At 45.3% G+C, this 22695-nt stretch overlaps 1 protein-coding gene across 4 annotated transcripts in view; it reads left to right on the forward strand.

Moving 5' to 3' along the window:
- The window catches only part of STOX2 (storkhead box 2), a 197121-nt gene that overhangs the window by 88420 nt on the left and 86006 nt on the right, over nt 1-22695 (forward strand). For 2 of the 4 annotated variants that reach the window (XM_010835745.1, XM_010835750.1), the window contains exon 1: nt 1027-1483. The exons of the other annotated variants lie outside the window; for them this stretch is intronic. In XM_010835745.1, the coding sequence (XP_010834047.1) occupies nt 1318-1483 (166 nt within the window). In that variant the 5' untranslated portion in view covers nt 1027-1317. Of the gene's footprint in view, nt 1-1026; nt 1484-22695 lie in introns of those variants that run through there. 4 annotated transcript variants of the gene reach the window in all.

Below are 22695 nucleotides of genomic sequence, written 5' to 3' on the forward strand. Positions count from 1 at the left end.
GGGGTTGGTGCAGGTGGGGGCCAGGCAGGGCACCGCGGATCGCCCGGTTCCCACTGACCGGTTTCTCTGCCTTTCTGCGAGGGGGAGGCGCTAACCCTCAAAAAAATGTAAATATCCAGGCGCGGACTCCGGGCGGGGGCACCAGCCGAGTTCCCAACGCCGCCGCCGGGTGTTTTGCATGGAAATTGAGAAGCCAGACAGGATCGGTGCTCTAACTTAATGCAGCTCTGCGATTAGCAGGAGGCCGGGCACCTTCCCGGCTCCCTGTCCATCAATAGCCTTTCTGCGCGCTCGCGATCGCCGAGCCGCGGTGCCGCCGTGCGGGGTGTCGACCGGCAGATGCCGCATCCTTGGCAGCCATGGCTCCCGTCGCCGCCGCGGCCAGTAAGTAGGAGCATGCATGTGTAGGGGGGGGCACATGCGTGTCGGCGCGCGCGCGCGCACACACACACACACACACACACGCACACACGCACGCACACCACCCCGAGCCTCGGAAGGAAGGAGGAAGACCGACGAGGCGCTGCAGTTGCGAGGACGACTCGGGCTCTTCGTGAATTCGGCAGGAGCCGGCCTGGCGCAGCTGCTGACTGCAGAGCCTGCCCCAGATCGTGGGCACACGCGCCCCCAACCCCCTCACCCGAGCCTCTGGAATGAAGACTGCCTCCCGAGGACTGCAGGGGAGGCAGAGCCAGCCCGTGCCCGGGACTGCGGGCCGCGCGGCCGGTAGGCCCAGGGGGACACGACTTGGACGCTGTCATCCCCACGCCTCGCTCTGAGCTGCCCGGTGCCGAGAGGGTCTGCCGCCGCCCCCTCCGGCTTCCCGGGCGCCCGATCCCGGGTCAACCCCGGAGGCCCCGGCTTCCTCATTTGTTTGGGGCTTTTGTGCCGGGGGCTCACAGTTGGCTAAGCACTCCAGCGCTGAATCGGGCCATTGTCTGCTCTCCCATTGCTTCCACGCTGCAAGTCTCGGCGCCCCCACCCCGCCCGCCCCGCTCCCCGCCTCCTCCTGGCCGGGGAGCCTCCTAACGTGCCTTTCCCCCCCCCAGGAATCTGGAAGCTATAAGCCGGGCGGATTGCAAATGAAGTGTAATGCATTGTGGGACGTGTGTAAAATCGGAGCCTTCGCCGTGGGGGTGTGTGGGGGCGTGGGGAGGGCCGGACCCGCCGCTGGCGGTGTAGACGCCGACGAGGAGGGGCTGGGGAAATGAGCGCAGAGTCCGCCCGGGTCGTGCCCGCCGTAGACGGATGAAGCCGCGCACTGCGCCCCGGCGCTGAGGCCCGGAGGATCGGGGGCGGCGGGACGCCCTCTCCACCATGAAGAAGACCCGGAGCACAACCTTACGGCGCGCCTGGCCTAGCTCGGATTTCTCGGACCGGGCCTCGGACCGCATGAGGTCCCGCAGCGAGAAGGACTACCGCCTGCACAAGCGCTTCCCCGCGGCCTTCGCGCCCCAGGCTTCGCGGGGCTACATGACATCAGGTTGGTAACCGCGTTTCTGCCCCCGCGGGCCGGGGCCGCGGGGTGTGCTCGGGTCCTTCCCCGGGAAGGGACGCGCGGTGATGGATGCGATAAGTTATAGGGAACGCAGGGGCAAAAAAAAAAAAAAAAAATTAGCTCCCATCCACCATTTTGTACCTCCGCAAGATCCACAGCAGGCCCTCTCAATATGGGGTTGGAGAGCTGTTAGTTAGGTAAAATCTGGGAGGGGGACGCGCCAGGCGTTTTGGCTGCACGGATAAATGACCGCCAGCCTGGGCGCCCAGCCTCCCTGGGCTCGTGGAAGAGCCGGCGTCCGCGGTTGCCCTCAGTACCGGGCTGGCTCGCTCCCGCTCGGTGGCCAGTTATTATATCCTACCGGGTATTTAAACAGCCCTTCTTGCTTACAAGGGAACAGGTTCCATGCACAGTTTTGGATGGTTTGAGTCAGGGGAGAGGTTGCAGTCAGGCTGGTCGGCTTGCTTGCACGCAGGGAGCTGTGTCGCGGCTCATTGAATGCATTCGGTGGGGTAATGGTGTGTATGCGGATTGAGTGCTCACATGATTCTGCGTGCATTTAACATATGTTGCTTTGAATTAGGTTGTATGGGAAGAATGGAGGCTGTGTCATGTGTTTGCATGCCAGACAGGAAAGACAGACAAGACGGTAAATGAGGATGAAGGCTTCAGAAAGGGTTGCGTCTTAAAACGCATAGAAGCCTTTCTGAAGGCGCCAGTTAGTTTCCTTTGGAAATGCAGCGGAATGGCTTTGCTTGTGTGTCTTGGGAACCCAGGGATAAAATACCTGAAATGCTGAAGGAGGAGGACTGTAAGACTCTTTTCTCCTTGTTTTCTTCTTACTGTTGACTTGTTGACTACTTGTATGTAGCGATGTGTAAGACACCAATTTTGGTTGATTTGGTTTTCATTCGGAATGAATTCATTTTCTTTGAAACAAAATGTCATGGAAGAACTGAGATTATATTTGAAAACACATCCTGTACCAGACCATTTTAAATCCTGGGAAGACTGCTTTAAGCTTACAGTTGGTACTTAAAGTGTAGCTCTACTATCTTTCTTCTAAAATAGCAAGTTGTTTTTTTTTTTTAAACCTAGGCCCAGTATTTCATGCTTTAAAAGTGTCTTGTGACCACACTTCCATGAGTAGAAAACCTAAATAAAATAACCATCTTTTTTAAATTGCAAAATCTGGTGACATAAGGATGTACTGTTTTGGCAATAAGGCTCCCTTGATTTTCCCGGTCATGAAAAGCCAAATTTGTAAAGGAAGTGACAACTACAGTTTATGCTTCAGTAATTGAAGTCAATCACTGCTGTGGTTGCTTTATTCTTCAGGCTGGTGGCAGTAAATTTTGAAACACAGCTAAATCCAAATGTAACCTCAAAACACATCTGTCCATAAACCCATGTCTGCTCTGGGTGTTCAGATAATCTCAGGTTTCATATGTTTGAGGTTTGAATGTCTTCATTCCACTCTGAATGGTTCCCCCTCTTTTCTTTTTACCTCTCTTCAGGAATCAGTACTGATACGAAGTGTGAGGCTGGAGGGGGGCAGGTGGCCATCATTTCTTCCACAGACATGCAAGACTCTGTAATGCTTTCAGGCGCATACCCATGGAGCCCATTCTCATCTCTCTTGGCATAGCATCATTATGATCACTGTTTCCTTCTTTGCTAAAGAACTTCTCTGCTATTGCCAGTTTTGCAAGGTATTTTTGAGGGCTTGAGGAAGAAGCTTTTCATTTTCTTTGATTCTCTTGTTTCATTTCTTGCTGTGCACATGGTAAGCTGGTCAGGGGATACTGAAGGATCAGCTCTTTCAGGCTGGTGGAGGTCTATGTAGATTTCACATTAGCTTACTGTTGAGAAAAGAAAACCCAAAGGTGGGGGAAGAAAAGCTGTGTGATTCATTCAGCATTTCATGGAATCTCCCCTGCCTCAAGCAGAGAGCCTTGCTAGATTCTCATGGGGCTGCAAGGTTGGATATAATATAGTTTTGTCCAAGGATGAAAGTGGTTATTTTTTCTTTGTTTTAATTATTGTCCAATACATATAATAAAAGGGGTTGGGGCTCATGGAAGGATCTAATAATTATTAAACAAACTCCTCCAATAAACACTGGGAGAGTAGGTGCAATCTTATATACACATCTTTCTGGGGGAGATTGGAAGTAGCTTATCAATTTCCTTTCCAAATATAAGTGTTGATAGTAATAGGTGGTATATTGAGACACTTGGAGATCATGTGGGAGACGTTCTCTTCCCATTAACAAATGTAAGAAAATCCATTTGTATCAAGTTAGTGACTCTGGGTGCAAACAGAGGCCTTTGTCATTTAAAAATGAAATAGAAAATGAAGCAACTTAGAAACAAATGAGGCTTTTCATATTTCTTCTGTTTGTCCAGTCATTTGGCGTAATAGCTACTAGTGTTTATCGTGCTTCTTCTCAGTAAAAAGAGATTTTGTTGTTGAGTTCAAAGGACAAGATAAGCTTCTTCAGAGAAGCACTAAATGACTTAATTTCAGTTGAGGTATTTTTAGAAATCCCCATCTGAAAAAATTCCTTAAAAATATTGTGAAAATCACTTTTTTTTTTTAACTTTAGGAAAGGAAAGAGCCTTAGAAGTTTTAATAGTTCTTCTTTTGGTCTGGCCTACTGTCACACAGTAGGTATTTCAAGTTTAAATGTGTTTATTTAAGGCAAAATTACAGGCATTCCATAATAGGTTTCTAATGAGACAGCATCTTTTCAAACAGTCTTTTCTTCACTAATGCATAATTACCAGTTTGAAATGTGATTTATAGCAATAGGCTTGACATTTAGCCTTAGCTTTTTCGTGTACCTTCGGGATAAACTACACTTAAGCTCAAGAGGTTAGAATAGACACATCTAAAATTTAAAGAGATCCTGCAAACAGATGGTTAGAGAATTCTGAAACTTTAAATTTTAAAGACTGCCTTATGTGACTATTTCAGCCCCCAACTCATGCTACCAAATCAAAAATAATCCTAAGAATTCACAGGCCTCCTGGCAACCAGCAAGTTCACAGGCCATGAGATGTGTTCATTGTTCATCTTGAATGTTAATTTCCCAAAGGTGGTTTCTGGGCAGAAGGGGAAAAATCTTGCCTTTTGTTCAAATCAAGATGAATAATATGCATCCATGATCTGAATAAGAAAAAGGGTTAGGTCAAATAAATGTGGGGTTATTTTTCCACAGTTTCTGAAACTAGAAATTATGATATTACTTAGAAAAGTAAAACTCCCCACAAAGAGGGAAGTAGCTATATAATCCTTGCTGCTACTGCTAAGTGGTTTCAGTCGTGTCTGACTCTGTTGCTCCCACCAGGCTCCCCCGTCCCTGGGATTCTCCAGGCAAGAACACTGGAGTGGGTTGCCATTTCCTTCTCCAAAGCATAAAAGTGAAAAAATAAAGTGAAGTCGCTCAGTCGTGTCCAACTCCTAGCGACCCCATGGACTTCAGCCCACCAGGCCCCTCCATCCATGGGATTTTCCAGGCAAGAGTACTGGAGTGGGTTGCCATTGCCTTCTCCGGCATATAATCCTTAGGGCTTCGTATATGGGAATGTGCTTACCTACCTTCATGAAATGATTTTCAAGGCACCGTACCTTTGTTAGTGAAGGAGTTAGAACTTTCTCTGTTAGGACCTTGTGAACTGTGACCTCTTTATGCAAATGATGCGGCTGACTTTTAACTTTCTTCCCTCTCCTCTCCCCCTGCCCTGGGGCCAGGGTGGGGGGCAGGGGTGGGGGGAGAGGGGGTAGCTGCTTCTTTATATTGCACATGGCATGCCATCAAGTTTGGGGACATTTCATCAATAAAGATTGGAAAGCAATTTTTTTTCCACTATAAAGGTTCTATGGCACACTTGCATGAAAGATATCCTTTATGAACTCGACATCCCAAAGTCATGGTACTTTTCGATGGATACTTGTCATTTGAAAGAAAAGTAAGTCAGAGAGTTTTAAAGGATTTGAAGAAGAAGCCCCAAACTGACATCTTAAGAAAATATAAGTCAGTTTGGTCTGCTGATCTAACTAACGTGAATCAGCGGGGAGGAATGGCCAGGACACCACCTTGATGAGTTTATTAGTTTTCATTTTTTAGAAACTAATTCTGGGGCACAGTGGATGGTGTGTCCCAGTTCCTTATGTTCTGTTATTTTGAGAGACATGAGAGTTTTCTGGGAGTGGAGGATGGGCACCCAAGGTTCTAATCTGGGCCTGCCCCAAACCAGCTGTGTCCCTGGTGGGTAACATGACCTCTCCCGTCTGTAATGGGCCCTCCTGGCCCACGTTTCCATCACAGGATTGGGCTCCGTGGAGGCTCTGTATTGAGCAAGGCGGGATTTCTGAGCACTTACACAGAAATTGTTAGAAATAACCTTTGCCCTTTCTTATTGGAGTCATGTGCTTCCGTACCTGGGGTGTGTGGGAAGAGTGCTCTTTTGACAACGGAGTCTTATTTCCTGTCATCCTCAGATGTTCCATTAAGTGACTGCATTAGGGCTTGTCCTGGTGACCAGACTGATGGGAGTAGGGGGGATGAGGGACGAAGCCCTGGCAGGTTCTGATCATTTGGAGTTTTCATAAACAGCATCCTGTTGCCTCCTATTCACTCTTTGTAGAGATCCATTTCCAGCCTCGCTGCTCCAACTGTGTTTTAATTTGAAACTACCTGTGTTGACTCCTTGCATCAGGCCCGTGGAAGTGAGGAATATTACACTTGGTGGTGAATGACTTTATTCTTTATTTCCCAGGAGAAGGTGAATGTGGTTGCAAAAGGTCACCTCTCTTGGTATTTCAATATCTTTTACACTCTTGAGAACGTTTTTATTTGAAAAAAGGAATATGAGTATATTGTATAAAAACCTTAGCATTTTTATACCTCCAGAGCAATTATGGCTTAAATTCTCTCTACCCGAGAGAGTTAGGGCAGTTCAGACACTGGTTTGTTCTTTGGTACAAGATTGCTTATGCTGAGTGCAGACAGAACCAAGGAGCGAAGTATGATTGGACCCTTGCTGGTGGGAACGCGGGCCGACTTTCGCAACTAGGACAGGTTTTGTGGATCAGCCATAAAAACTGCATGAGGCCTGATCTGTCACGTTTCGAGTAGAGGTTCTTGTAGTTCGTAAGAATTTAGACTATAGACTCTATAATGTAGCCCTCACCAGTTACATGAGAGAGAAATGACGTGGGTAATTATTTTTAAAGTAGATAGTAAACTTTTCCTTAAGTAGTTAGCTCCAGACTATTTTTATTTGACGTCGGAATGCACAACCAGTTGGCCAGAACATCCCATTGATTTCTACCACCTAAATAGTTCTAAAATCTGCCCCTCCCCCCTCACCGCAGTTGTTTGAATCTTCTTCTGTTCTATCAGGATGTCTTCTAAACCGACCATGTCCAATTCATGCTCCATGTGTCCCCAGAGGGACTTTATTTTTTTAATCCCTCTCAAAGCAAAACTGATCCTATTCCTTTCCAACTCTTTTTGATGTTTCTTGTGCCTATGAATGAAGTCTGAGACCAAGGCTTATCATGGCATGACCTGCCCTACTTTCCCTTCCTTTCCTTCCCCCACCCACCCTGTGTTTCAGGCTCTGGAGTCTCTCTACCTTTGGGAACATCTTGTTGCTGTTTGTGTGCCTCTTGCGATTTATGTCATTCCACTGAGAATGTGCTCTCTGTCTTTAAAGGTCTGAGATTTAGCTAATGTATAAAGCTGATGCTGTTGAGCCTTCCAGAACAAGCTCAGGTAGCCCCTCTCTTTCTACAGCACGTCACTCACATGACATTTGTTTTCTGCGTGTGTTGCAGCAACACGGTTCCATTGTATTGCACCTCGGGTTTGCTAGCCAGTGAATCCCTCAGTCTTGGTATTACGTGTTTGTACCAGCCATAGAGCTTGGCATATATCAGGGACTCTGGAATTGTGTATTGGACAAATGAATAAAACATGGCTTCTCTTTAAAAAGTTTGTTCGTTGAAGAGATATCTTGAATTCCTAATGTGAGTCATCCTTTTGTACTCACGAAGATTCTACTCTTCAAGGACTTCCTGTTATGGTTGGTAGGACCAGCTCTCCGTGAGTCAATCATTTGAAAGCAGTAAATACTGGAACATAATCACGAGTTAAGCGGGGTGGTTGATATGGCTGGTGTAGGTGGAACAGGAGTTTAGAGAAGAGATGCCAGTACAGAACACTGCCTGGAGGGGGGATTTCCTTGCTTATTGAAGGACTGGGTAAGAGTTGAGGAGACAGAGGAGGAGCAGGACTGGGGGAGTGAGTATGAACCAAGGCATGCAGCCGGCAAGGAACATATCAGCCTGAAATTTGCCATTCTGTAGCTGTGGGATGTAACTAGAAATAATGTGTAGCTCGGTCAGGCAGGATCTTGAAATGTAGGTGGGATTTAGAATTTATGGGGCAGAAATTAGATTTGTGAGTTTGGGAGAGAAACAGTGAAAGGAGCGTCTTAGGAAGAGGGGTCTGGGCGTGGCTGGCAGGGTACATGGAAGAGATGAGAGTTGGGAGGCTAGGAGACCAGCTGGAAGGTGGTGGCCGGGACAGACTGATCAGGCGGTAGTGTGTTGAGGGACCACCCAGAGCAGTGTTTCCCAACGCTCCTAGGCATTAGCACACCACGCTTGAGAACTTGCAAGCCGCGTCCACATACCATCTGTGCCTTTATGTAATAGTTCTGTTGAACTCTACCCACTTTTATATTTAAATGGATGAAAAAAGAAGCATTTTAACTGCATGTGAAATAATGGGTTTCATTTGACAGTTGTTTTCCTGACCCCCTTTACAATTATTATTATATCACTATCAGTAAAAAAAAATGATCCAGACAGATACCACCTGAAATGTGGTGGTACCACCACTCACGTACCTGAGTGGTACTCATGCCTCATAGTGAGAACTCGTATCAGCCAAAAAAGGACGGATGAGTGTGAAGGGCAAAGGGACCATCTGTGAAAAGAAAGGACCTGGCTGTTCCTTTGTAAGTGACTGGATTGAAGAGGGGAGAGGAAATCAAAGGTGAATCAGAGATTTTTGTTGGAAGAATGCAACACATGACCAGGAGGCTGGGGGGAAATGGAACAGATGATGAGATCCATGTTAGACTTAAAGAGTTGGTTGTCTAAGCGGAGAAGTAGGTATACATGTGATGGGGTAGTTTGGGGGTCACCCACTTAGCAGTGTTAGTGAGAACATGGAAATACCTTAGCCATTGTATTTCCCATTCTGCTTCTTCAAGGGGAACAGATGACTTGCTTATTTTTATTTCCAGCAGATGGAAGGTCAGTTGGATTCCGTTAACGTTGGATCCTACTTGGGTTTCTGAAAACCTGCAGACTCAAGGTTAGGATTTAGAAATCATCTGCTCTCTTTTCCTAAAAGTAAAGTGCTTTTTAATGCTTGCATTTGTTTGATTAGTGTTTGCACTTACTCAGAAGCCCTTGTGTTGTTGATACAAGGGATATGCTTTTGGTATCTCTAGTTCAGGTTTGAAAAGAGTTTAGAGCTCTGCAGGCAGCAGCACAAAAGACTAGACCAGCTATGTAAATAATGTATATTTCAAACATCTGTCATATACCGATTCAGTGGGAAATTTATGGCTTAGGTAACTCATATACACAGTTAAAAATCTCCATTTATCTTCCTATGTAAATCCATGATGGCCCCTCCAGGCCAAGTTTTCTCTTTTTGAAGATAAAAGAGAAGTATTTGGCAGGTGCCTGTGGGCATTAGAGGTAGCAGGACTTATGCCCAGCCCTCTCCTTCTGATGGCCATAGTTTCAGAGAGAGGAACTGTCTACTTTGTAATTAACACCCCCCACCTCAGCCCTACTGCAGATTCCTGTCTAAGCCGATTCCCCTCCGAGAGCTCATAGACCATTTATTGCCTTCAGCACATCCAACTTTTGCTTTGAAATCATTTATTTCATTATTAGATAAAATGAAGGCCCCTATAATGATTGAGGTACCATGGATAACTGTCATTTTTTTGGCTGCCCAGCAGGTGAACTCCCTCCCTGCCGTCTGTGTATCTCCCCACTGTCGTGAGTTGAATGTGTCCTCCCCAAAAGATAACATCCAAGTCCTAACCCCTGGTAACCCTGAAATATGACCCTATTTGGAAATAAGGTCTTTGCAGATGGAATTAAGTTAAGATGAGGTCATACTAGAGTCAGATGGGTCCTGCATCCAGTACGGCTGATGCCCTTATAAGAAGAACAAAGAGACACAGACGCAGAGGAGACGTCCATGTGAAGGTGGGGGAGAGATTGGAGTGATGGGTCTGCAAGCCAAGGCAGTATGGGGATTGCTTGGAACCTCCAGAAGCCAGGAGAAAGGCGTAGAAGGGCTTCTCCCCCAGAATCGCCAGATGGAAACAATCCTTTGGCTCTTGGCTTCCAGAGCTGTCAAGAGAATAAATTTCTCTTTGTTTTAAGCCACCCAGTTTGTGGCACTTTCTGTCAGCAGTCCTAGGAAACCAGTGCACTCACCCCATGGACCCTGGGACCCCATGGACCCCATGAACCTCGCTTCCCTGTGGAGACTGGCCCGCTGTCCTGGCCCGCCTGCCTTGCGGTCATGGTTTCACCAAGTGTTCACTCCTTTCCAGACTCTGCATGGGCGCTTGTAGGGCAGTGAGGTACGGTCCCTGGGTGGTGGTGGTGTGGCAGCAAGATGGCATTCTGCAGGCAGTGTCCTGTGTGTGGCAGGGTAGACAGTGCCCGCTGCAGAGTGGTTTGTGTGCAGGGTGGCTGCCATGGTGTCCTCACTGAAGTGGCTCTGAGTTCCAAGCCTGGGTCTCCAGGCCTTCCTGTGATCTTGAGCTTCTCAGTACTTTTCAGTAAATTCCTTTTTGGAGGGGCCATGTAGCAGAATGATTTAGAGCAGACATGTAGCTCAGATCACTTCATAATCCAGCTTTTCCAGTACTGAGTGGCTAAACTTGGACAAGTTACCTCTTTTTGCAGGGCCTCAGTTTCCTTACCTGTAAAATGGGAATAATAATGATATGTATGTATCCATGCGGTTTGGGGTGAATTATGTGACTAATACGCGTAAAGTATTGCTTTGGTTCCTGTTGAATAGAAATGGAAGAACCCCAAAGGAAGCAGATAGAATCTCAACAAGGCCTCACAATTGTCACTTCAAAGTATGCTGTCAAGTGTAAATTGCGTATAAGCTACATTTAAAAAAGTACAGTTGAGTTTTGCTCTGCAGCTACGTTGTCTTCATTTTTGTGAAGACTTCAGGGCCCTTGTTGTCCCCTCTTCAGTAAGACCCAGTGTCCCCTCCGCCTCGCATTCAGCTGCTCTCCTCTTTGGCCTGATGAAGCCGTTTCTTCTCCGTGCTCCCGTAGCATCCTTGTGTGCCTCTGATATCATGGACACACCTGTCGTCATCTTCTTGTCTCATCCTCCCTCTAGACTGTACACTCTTTGTGAACTTGGTTCTAGCTTCACTTGGTTTTGTTCCAGCAGTTGCTGGGTATGTAGTAGGCTTACAGTAGAAGCTGAAAGGTGCATCTACGGGGACTCATTGTCTTGCTGCATTCCTGATAGCTGCAGTGAGATCTCTGACTCTGTATTTCCTTTCTGTAACAGCAGTCATAGTCAGTCTCCTGGGGATTGATGATGAGAGGCCCCCAGGGTCCTTGTACCCTATCAGTAATCCTGACCCATTCACACACACTGCGCCGAAGGAGTAAACTGGGGCACTCTAGATACCACCGTCTGGTACATGTATAAGCTTCCATATTGGGATTTCAAGCATTCCAGCATGGATCTTTGATGAGATTATAAAACGATATAGCTTTTTGGAATCCACCAAATTTCTAGGATAAAACATCCCTTTAGATGCTGGAGCTTATAATGGGGCTTCCTGTGAACCTAATGAACTCACTTGAATTTTCATTTTGACTGGTTTTAAAGTAATTGAAGGGAGTATTTGAACCTTTTTTTTTTTCTCCTACACTTGCTGACTGGTTATTTATAATGAAGACAGCGGACTACTGTTGGTAAACTGGTTTTTTTTTTTTTAAAGGTTTTTAAAAAAGTCTCCTTAGCCAAGGATCTGGACATGCCCAGAAGAGCTGAACAGTGAAGATGGTCATAGTCTCAGGTGGATTTTTCCGTAATTGAAATAGTGGCTTCTTATGTTCATAAAGTTCCTTTATGTAGTGGCAGGCTTTTAGACTTGGGGCTTTGATTTTACTCTTCGGCCATGCTGCGCAGCAGGTGGTATCTTAGTTTCTGAACCAGGGGTTGAACTTGCACCCCATTGCATTGGAGGTGAGGAGTCTGAGTCACTGGCCCACCAGGGAAGTCCCTTGATTTAGGGCTCGAAAGTGAGACAGGATGTTGGTGTCCTGGTACCCACTTGCTACCTGTATAATCTTGGCAATGTATCCTCTGCTTCTCATTTATAAAATGAGGATAAAGTAGTATCTAATGTGTAGTTGCCATGTGGAGTAAATGAGCAAATGCATGCAAAATATTAATAATTAGCATCGTGCCTGACACATAGTAAGAACTTAGTACATTTTTTGCTTCTGCATTATTTCTTTGGGTACAAAACTCTACAAGAGTGGCTTGTTCCTAAATATTTTATACTTGAGCCATGTAGAAGAAGGGAGATGACAGATAACTTGTCCAGGGTCGATTGGAGTTAAAAACAGCTTTCAATCTGATTCTTGTACTTTGGTCCTCACTTACTCACAAATCAAATATTCCGTTACCCCCTGACTTGGGTATGTGATCTTCTAAAAGGTTCACAAAATTATTCATTCATCTAAGTGGGTTCACTTGTCCCTGAGTTTCCATCTTAGGAACCAGGGTAGAGAATCATTGTTTTCAACATTCCCATGAGATAGAAATCTAAGAGAACTTGGCTCCACCTGAAATCGGGGAAATGCTGCCCTGTGTGTGTGTGCTAAGTTGCTTCAGTCGTGTCCGACTCTTTGTGACCCTATGGGGTTGCCCACCAGGCTCCTCTGTCCATGAGGTTCTCCAGGTAGGCATAATGGAGTGGGTTGCCGTGCTTGCCTCCAGGGGCTCTTTCCCACCCAGGGATCGAACCTGTATCTCTTATGTCTCCTGCCTTGGCAGGCGGATTCCTTACCACTGCGCCATCTGGGAAGCCCATGTTCCTCCCTTGGTGACTTTTAAATAGTCAGGCCGGTGCCCTGGAATCTCAGGTCAGCATGTCCCCTTGGGTTGCGGAAAGGGGGTGCTACCCTTTGGGATCCGCTTTTCGCTTGTGTTAATATTTCAGCAGCTTTCCTTCGAGCAGATGGCTTGGCAGCAGGACTCGGGGCTCTGGGATGACAGACTGAGCCGGGGAAGGAGATGAGGGTTTTCCCTCCTCCGCATCTTTCGAAGCTGCTGCCACCTCCGCCTCACCTCACTGTCGAGGCAGACACGCAGAGCATGGCCGGCCAGGATTTGGGAACTCAGAGCTTCCCGTTTTTTTAACACATCGCCCCTGCCCAGGTCTCCCTTCCTTCAGAGTCCAGGGGAAGATAGCTGCAGGAGAACCTGAAGTATATATGAAGTAGCTTGCCTTATATGGCTGCGGCCAAGTCATTGAACTTCAAAAGCCTCCTCTAATTATAGCTCCACAGTAAGACAAAAGCCTTGGCTTTTGTGGGCGAAAGCATGGTTTTTGGAGACGGCAGATCTTGTTTTCCCATATGCTGTACACTGCTTGGTTGTGGGTGGTTTCAACATGTGGAGAATTTCAAAGAACATTTGTTCGGGATGCCAAAGGCATAATGATGGTGTACCATCCTGAGCCGAAGGGCCAGAAAGGATGGTTTCCATTGTCAAGTGCAGCCGGAGGTGGGAAAGTGTGTTCTCCCCGGTGGAGCCAGGCAGAGTATCGCTGGGCTGGGCTTGATGCTCAGGGCCTCCTGCCGTGTTGTGTAGACAGGTCCCAGAAGGTTTCTGTTCAGCTTGGCAGTGGGAAGCCGGAGGTCAAAGGTCCCAGGCCATGAGCCCAGGATTTCCTCTGTTGGTCTGAAAACAGGCTTCCTATCAAGATAAGAGTTCCCAGGGCCTCCTAAAATGTAGACATGAAGAGGGGGCCTTTTAACCCTCAATTCCTCCCTCCGCCCAAGAAAGGGAACCATTGTTTATTGAGTATGTACTTGGTACCAACCAATGCTTAATTAAGAATGACCTCATTTCGTCTCAGAATAGCCCTGGGAGGCAGTCACCAGTGAATATTTGAAGCATCACAGGCCATACCCCTGAGATTTTATACACACACACTTAAAATCTTGTATGTGCTTGACTGTTAGTCTACATGCTTGTTCTTGTTCTGTTGCTCAGTCGTGTCCAACTCTTGGCGACCCCATGGACTGCAGCCCACCAGCCTCCTCTGTCCATGGGATTCTCCAGGCAAGAATACTGGAGTGGGGTGCCATTTCCTCCTCCAGTGGGTCTTCCTGACCCAGGGATCGAACCCACGTCTCCTGCTTTGGCAGGATTCTTCACCACTGTGCCATCTGGGAAGCCCAGTGTGTGTGCTACCTGTTGGTAAAATTAACTTCTTATTTTTAAGTAAACGTGAAGTATTTTCTTTCACCACTCCAGTGGTTCATCTTGTACTTGCTGTAAGGAGCCCATTGGAGAGGCCTGGCTTGTACTGAAAGGAGAGAATTTAGAGTTTCCTGCTTACTCTAACAAGTCTAACCTCAAGTATTTGTGTATGTCATTGGAAAAAAGAATCCCAGCTCTGCCAGCTGATATTCTGAGTTACCACGCTTTGACCAAAGAATAGGAAGAGTCTCCTAAAACCTGGCAGGGTGTCCGGGGGTGCATGGGTGGCTATTGCTGGAATATTCCTGCGCTGCTGTTTCTTAGGCTTCCTCCTCTTATCACTGTAGAGGGGGTTTCTCATCCTTCTGCTGTGAGCTCCTCGCTGTCCTGATTGGCCCAGTGTTATCAGGAGCTGTCCGTCAGTATGGTGAACACCCCTGATTTTTTTTGAAGGAGATGAAATCCTTGGGATTGCACAGCTCTTAGGTCTTACTTGGTACGAAAGGTACCTGACAACCACGTTTGAAACTTGAGATGGAAAGAAGTTCCCCCACGGAGACATAATTTCATTCATTTGTAAACCATTCTCTTCTGCTGACTCATTTTCTCTGAACTCCTTTACTTTTTCTGTTAGGAAGAACTGGAGAAAGATGAGGTTTCATGCAGTCTAACTTTTGCCATCTGTTGTTGTAAGAGTTTATGCTGAGCAGTTATTCTGAGCATCCCAGTAAGGCCAGGGTACAAATCATGGAATAATTTGACAGTACCCCACCCAGTAATTTAAAATTACGCTATCAGGGGTCAAAAAAGGGGGGGTTCCATGGGTCTGAATGATATAAGATAGCATGAAGTCCAAGGTAATCAAGACATTAATAAACTAGGATTTTTGGTGAATATGATTTTTACAAAGTATTGATATTTAGGGGCCTTCCCTGGCAGTCCATTGGTTAAGACTTTGCCTTCCAATGCAGTAGGTGCCAGTTCAATCCCTGGTCAGGGAACTAAGATCCCACATACTTCGTGGCCCAAAAAACATAAAAAATGGGAATTATATTGTAACAAATTAAAGACTTTAAAAATGGTCTGCATCAAAAAAAAATTTTTTTTAAAAAGCATGGATGGTTAAAATTGAGTAAATGAACCATATCTTTAATGAGGAGGAGGGCATGGCAACCCACTCCAATATGCTTGCCTTGAGATTCTCCATGGGCAGAGAAGCCTGGTGGACTATAGTCCACGGGGTCGAAAAGAGTTAGACACGACTGAGCGACTAAGCACAGCAAGAAGTCAGTTAACCAATTTAGAACACATCAGATATGTTTTTTTTGGGGGAAAAAAACTGTCCTTGTGATTTCCCCATAGGAGTCACTGAGAAAATCCTGTACAGTCTCTCCTAGTTTTTCAGTGGTCAAGGAGGAGGAGTTCAGTCACCCATGGCAACGGAAGGAATGTGAACAATACGAATGGGTAATCTCCATTTAGTACCTCTGCTGGTAGGAGGACTTGCAAAATCTAGCACCTGCATAATCCTTGGAGTATGTAATATTTAAAGCAATACAAATACAGGAGCAAACTCCTGTCCTTTAGAACATTTAAAGAACAGCCTCAAAGTTTTATGATATACAGTTATTTTTTTAAAAAGCAAAAATCGGTTTTACACACTATGGAGTACTTTAAAATTATATGTCTTTTTAACCAACCCCCCCCCCCCACCATGTTTTATGTCTGATTAACTAGTGAACGCTTAATTCTCTACGTACTAGACTTTAAAATAGCAAATATGTATAGCACAAAGTTGTCAGCTCTTAAATTAAAAAATATAATTTATAGTTTTTCTGTATTTTTAACATTAGGATCAAGGCACCGAGATAGATAAACTCATAGGATGAAAAAGAAAGTTTCCTTGTATTCCGTTTCCTAAGATGAATTTCTTAATATTTGCATGTCTATGGTTTTAATTTCTTGTTGCCAAGAAGGTAGTCTGGGAGAGATTTGACTGGTAAACCCACTTCTTTAAAGAAAAGGGTTTTAACACTCTGCAGTAAGTTAAACGTCCAGAAATTACATTTATCTGAGCTAGAACTTTCACAGATTCACTGTGCCCTGTGGGTCAGATCAGGAAGATGCTGCTTCAGCTACAAGCATATTTGACTCTGTAAGGCTCATTCTTGGGTCTTCTCTGGTGGCTCAGATGGTAAAGAATCTGCCTGCGGTGCAGGAGACACAGAAGATGTGGGTTTGATCCCTGGATTGGGAAGATTCCCTGGAGGAGGAAATGGCAACCCACTCCAGTACTGTTGCCTGGAGAATCCCATGGACAGAGGATCCTGATAGTTTACACTCCATGAAGGTCACAAGGAGTTGGACACAACTGAGTGACTAAACACACACACAAACACACACACAAAATAAAACAAAAGGGTTCCTGTTTCTTGTGCTTTTCTTTGAATACTGTATTCTTATTTTTTCCCCCAGATGAGAGACATACTTCATGATGGGTAATGTCAACTTCTGATTATTCAAATGCTATTCCTGTTCGTGGCCTGTGACAGGAGGCGGTGCTGTGGGGTATAAAGATAGGAGCCCTTCTTCCCCTTGGGTTGCTTAAAACCCGGTTGAGAGCCCAGCATCTCCTTGGAGGTGAGCTGCAGAGAGCAAAATGCGGGACTTGTGAAAAGGCCCAAGTTCCCACCATGAGCTGGTGCGTGGGCAGCACTGGGTTGTGGTGTGCTTGTGGCTACTGGCCCCGAGTTGTTACTGGCCTTGCATTCTGGATATCCTTACCTGAGCACAGCCCAGGCAGGAACATTCTGTGCTGACTGAGGCTCTGGGACACCGTCTGTGCACCAGCATCGAGCTGGTTCCTTCTGCAGAATCATCCAGGGAGCTTGTTAAGCAGATACGCATCTTGGCTTCATTCCTCCAATATTCAGATTTGTAGTTTTGGGATGAGGGCCAGGGTTCTGTGTTTTTAGAAACTCCCTGGGCAATTCTGATGGACAGTTGGTTTGGGGGCCACTAATTTTGCATTCCTCTCTCAGGACTATGAGCCTCTCCGCTGATTCATTCATTTATTCAGTCACTTCCTCTCACATTTAACAAACTGGTACCCAGAGCTCGTGTGAAGGTTTGAGTACATGGACTTGGCTTTAGAGAATGACCATCAGTTCTTGCCTTGGAGAAGCCCACAATCCCCTGGAGACTCGTGGAGGCGGCTGCAGGACGCTGTAACACAAGGTGGAGGAGCTGAGTAAGGAGTCCCAGAGCAAAGCAGGAGGGCCTAATGGAAACCTCGGAGCCAGGAAAGGACCTCAGAAGAGGCACAGGGAGCCCCGAGTTGGCCCTCAAAGGTCTGATGGGAGTCAGCCACGTGGTGAAGGCTGTGGGGAGGAGAGAGGCTGGAAAAGGGAGGGACCCCCGGGCAGACCTCTCCTTTTGGAGGCTAATTGGGGATGGTGGGAGATGACGACCAAAGGGAGCGGAGACCACAACCTGCAACGGTCTTAAATTTCAAGTGGAGGATCTGCACTTTCATCCTGAAGGTAATAAGCCACAGAACTTTTTCTGGGATGCTGGGATTTGCAGTTGAGAGGGATCATCCCAGCTCAGGATGGAGGATGGGCCGAGGGACCCAAAGGAAGAAGCTGGTAGGTGGACAGTGCATACAGATGTGCTCGTAGGGGTAATGGGGTCAGAATATTGAGGAACCTCGAGATGATGGTGTCTTGCTCTTCCTGGAAGCAGGAAGTCGGCCATTGGCTATGAGAGGTGGAAGAGGTGCTAGGCGAGATGGTAAAGAGTTCTAATACTGATCGCCGTATTGGTACCAGAAGAAGGATGTGCTGTATGGATTGGGGAGCCACGTAAAGAGCCCAGCTGGGGCTGAAGACCCCGACTTTGTGATGGCATTTAGTTTCTGTTGTCGTTATCGATGATAAACTTCTTTTTTAAAATTTATGTTTATTTATTTGGCTGTTCTGGGTTTTAGTCCTGGCACTCGGGATCTTTGTCGTGGCATGCAGACTGTTAGTTGCGGCACATGGGATCTAGTTCTTCGACCAGGGATCGAACTCCAGGCCCCTGGCATTGGGAGCATGGAGTCTTAGCCACAGGATATAAGCAACTTCTTTATTTGGCTGAAACAGACGTTCAGCTGATAACTTTTTTACCTGTGCAAACCCTATCCCACAAGCATGTTACTGATTCCCATGGAGAGGCTAGGAAGCCAGGACTGTGCAGGCAGCTCTTTCCTCATCGTGGGCAAAGAGGAGTGAGAAACTGGGTTTCCATGATGCTGACAGCCAGCGGCAAGTGTTAAGAATTCTACGTAGCTGGCGCAGTGATCGTTCATGATTTTTGTTTTGTTTTGTTTTCTGTTGAATATAGGCTGTTGACTTTTAGATGGCATTTAGTTTTTAAAGTTCTGGCTTCTCGGCCTTTTGGCTAAGATCTAGTATGGGAGCTTCCCAAGTGGCACAGTGGTAAAAAATCTTCTGCCAATATAGGAGACGCAAGAGACACAGGTTCGATCCGTGAGTTGGGAAGATCTCCTGGAGGAGTAAGTGGTAACACGTTCCAGTAGTCTTGCCTGAAAAGTTCCATGGACAGAGGAGCCTAGCAGGCTGCCTTCCATGGGGTCGCAAAGATTCTGACACGACTGAGTGATTGAATACAGTTTTAAAGCTAATTTAATTTGATTGGGTGTATTTTCATGACTGGTAGTCTTTAATCTGAGTGCAGAAGTGGGAAAACCAGACATGTGGACTTTTCTGAGATTGGCACTTGGCCATGCAGAAGGATCAGGAGTGATCAGGAGGCTGATCTTTTCTCTCCCTGTATCGTGACCTGTGAGTGAGGCTGATTTGGAGGTGGGGCCTTGAGGGTGGATGGGAAACTGATCTGTGGATTCAGCTTAATCCTCTGGATAGCATTGATAGTCTGATGATAGTGTTCTAAATACTCCAAAGGTGAATCCAAATTAAATTTGGATTGGCAGAAATACAACAGGCAAAAAAATTGACTCTTATTCTCAAGCTAAGTTGTTCAAAACTCACTTTTCAAGTTGTTTTAAGAATAACTGAAATCTGAATATGGTGCCACTAAGAATTTTTTCCTAAGAACCATCGGTGTTATTCTCAAGAAAAACTGATCGTCTAATTAGGTCTTTGTCAGAAGGAACTTGCCATGTATATAATGTCCCACACTAGACAATGTAATAAATATAACTGGAACTAGAACTGCACTAATTTGGGATAATTAGGAGGAAAACTTGTCTAAATAAGTGAAAGACTTAAATTTTATAGAATGTTTAATGAAATGGAGTCATTACTTTCATGTCCTTAGGCTATCTAACGAATGGATAAATTATTTATAATTAGCATATCAATTGTTGCCACATAAGACATTGCTCCTTTATTATTTGAAAGCAAGTTATTTTTCCCTTCTTCAGAAATTGATATGGTCCCTTGAAACCTCATTAATGCTACTTATTTATACTAGCTAAAGATGACCTTTAGCCCAACCCTATTCTGTAATCCCCAAATTCCAAATTGGTAGATTTCAAATTAAAGTAAAATTTTGTTTTATGGGAGAATGAGGTAATTCTGAATCCTTAAAGACTGCAAGGAGATCAAACCAGTCAATCCTAAAGGAAATCAACTCTGAATATTCATTGGAAGGACTGATGCTGAAGCTCCAATACTTCAGCCACCTAATGAGAAGAGCCGACTCATTGGAAAAGCCCCTGATGCTGGGAAAGATTGAGGGCAGGAGGAGAAGGGGGCAAGAGAGGATGAGATGTACATGAGTTTGAACAAACTTTGGGAGATAATGAAGGACAGGGAAGCCTGGCATGCTGCAGTCCGTGGGGTCGCAAAGAGTCAGACACGACTGAGCAACTGAACAGCAAAGACATCTTGGGCCTTTTGCTTTATATTTAAAAAGAAATACCTTTTTCTACCATCTATATGGGAACAGGTGTTTTTAAAATTCATAAATAATACCTTAAAATGCATAATATATGCACATGACATATTTAAGAATAATGAATTGCTCAAGATAAATTTAAAAAGTAAAATTAAAACAATGAAATCTAAGACAAAAATAAATAATAAAAGTCAAAAATAAGTAAAATATTCAAAATGGTAGTATTTACTGTATCCCAGAATAAATAAATAATAAACACATTGTTTTCCTCAAAGACTATTTCAGAATTGGTGATGATAATGTCCTTCATTTATTTGGGAGCCTCCTAGACACCAATTACATTCTTCCATTTAGTACAACAACCCATCCGGTGAAGTCGGTACTATTATTATATCAGTATGCTGTTGAGGAATCTGGGGTTGGACATGGCACATCTGATAAGCGGCCAAGCTAGGATTCAAATCCAGATGTAAGTTTTCTTAGTAAAAACCTTTAATGTGTTATCTTCCAGCTTACAGTTAGAGTAAAGCAAATGATGTTTTTCACCAGATCTGTAAAAGAATTAGGAGATGGAAACTGGGCAGTGAGTAAAATATCAGGAACAGAATATCCTAGGAACAGAAAGGGGAAGAGTTGTGTTTAGTGCAACAATGGCATCGTGGTGTGAGGATCAGAACAGGACATGATACGGAGTATTAATCACTGACCTTAATCTTTTTTTCTAGCCAGTTATCAATTCTTTGCACACACGGACTTCCTTGTTGTTTTTCTGAACGTAGAGTCAACATCAAGTAGTGACTTTGGGCCCGGTTTGGAGAAGAGTGCCTGAGCTTGGATACAGGCTCTGCATGTCGCCAGCTTTGCAGTCTGGCCTCTCAGCCGTCACTAAGATTATAGTCTTTTTTGTGCAGCGTATAGGGTGAGACCAAAAGACTATAAACCTGTACCCTGTATATCAAGTAACTGGCTATAATTAAATTCAATGCTTTGTGCTATTTTTTGATTCTTTGGTGACATTTGCCTTCCTTCAAAAAACCCAGTACATATTTAGATACAAGTGTTTTAGGAATTCAGGGAAAAGAATGGCCCTTGGTCTGGTGGGTTTAGAAGTATGTTCCCTCTCTTTGTACTAATTACGTGCAGATATGTTGGGTCACGGAGAAGGCAATGGCACCCCACTCCAGTACTCTTGTCTAGAAAATCCCATGGATGGAGGAGCCTGGTAGGCTGCAGTCCATGGGGTCGCTGGGAGTCGGACACGACTGAACGACTTCACTTTCACTTTTCACTTTCATGCATTGGAGAAGGAAATGGCAACCCACTCCCATATTCTTGCCTGGAGAATCCCAGGGACGGGGGAGCCTGGTGGGCTGCCGTCTATGGGGTCTCACAGAGTCGGACACGACTGAAGCGACTTAGCAGCAGCAGCATGTTGGGTCATTCTCTATCTGAGTGTGTCTTTGAGATAGAATTTCTATCAATAACTGGTTGACTGGGTTATGTATATTTCGAGTATACTAAGTGAGACTGAGAAAGTGATAGAGTCTCTGGACATAGTCACATCTGGTTCTTCTGAGCCTTTTGGAAGCATTAAAACCAAATGAACAAAGAGACTGTTTTGCTAAGGATTGATACATCTCATTTCATCCCCACACATACCCCCAAAAAAGACCATTTAGCAGCACTGGATGGTGGAGGGCCAAGGCATTGACGAGCTTGTAGTGAAATGTGTTTCTGAGGTCCTGAAGCTGTCTTGTTCACATTATGGTCACCGATTATTTTTGTGCATCTGGTACAACTAATTATCCTAGCTACATAACATAAGAAGGGAATTGGTTTTCAGTATTCATTTTTAAAGCTTAATAGAATAATAGAAGGTATATTTCTTTCCTTTTTCTTGTGGGAGGAAGAAGCTATTTTTTAATGGCATCCATCAGTATTTCTGAAAACTTGGTCTGAATACTGATACAAAACTACAATGTTTTCTTTCTTTCTCGAGTGATGATCCAAGAAACAGATGACTTCTGTAGATGTCCTTGTATCAGAGAGACGGAGCATGAGCCATAATAGAAATTTCTACTGGGAAATAATGAAAGTGTCTTTTAGGATCAAAATGGCCTTTAAAATATTTAATCTTGAAACTAGAGTTTGTTAGTTTGTTGTTGAAATGACTGTTAAACCCAAACCCTGGCTTGCTGAGTAACTTTTCATTGTAATTTCCTAAAAGATCTTCATTTATCATCTACTACAATGTATTCCGTATAGAGTGACCTATTCGTGGTACTCTTCTCTTGGTTTATTCAGTGATCTCTAGCATCTATATACAAGCAATATTTTAGGTCCCAGGAGTCTAAGGATGGTAAAAAACTCAGGCTCCTCTTCTTGTAGATGCTACAGGCTGCTGCTGCTGCTCCTAAGTCGCTTCAGTCGTGTCCGACTGTGTGCGACCCCATAGACGGCAGCCCACCAGGCTCCCCCATCCCCGGGATTCTCCAGGCAAGAACACTGGAGTGGGTTGCCATTTCCTTCTCCAATGCATGAAAGTGAAAAGTGAAAATGAAGTCACTCAGTCGTGTCCGACTCTTAGCGACCTCATGGACTGCAGCCTACCAGGCTCCTCCGTCCATGGGATTTTCCAGGCAAGAGTACTGCAGTAGGGTGCCATTGCTTTCTCCATGCTA

This window comes from Bison bison, unplaced genomic scaffold (assembly GCF_000754665.1).
Source record: "Bison bison bison isolate TAMUID 2011002044 unplaced genomic scaffold, Bison_UMD1.0 scf7180017864050, whole genome shotgun sequence".
Lineage (NCBI taxonomy): Eukaryota > Metazoa > Chordata > Mammalia > Artiodactyla > Bovidae > Bison > Bison bison.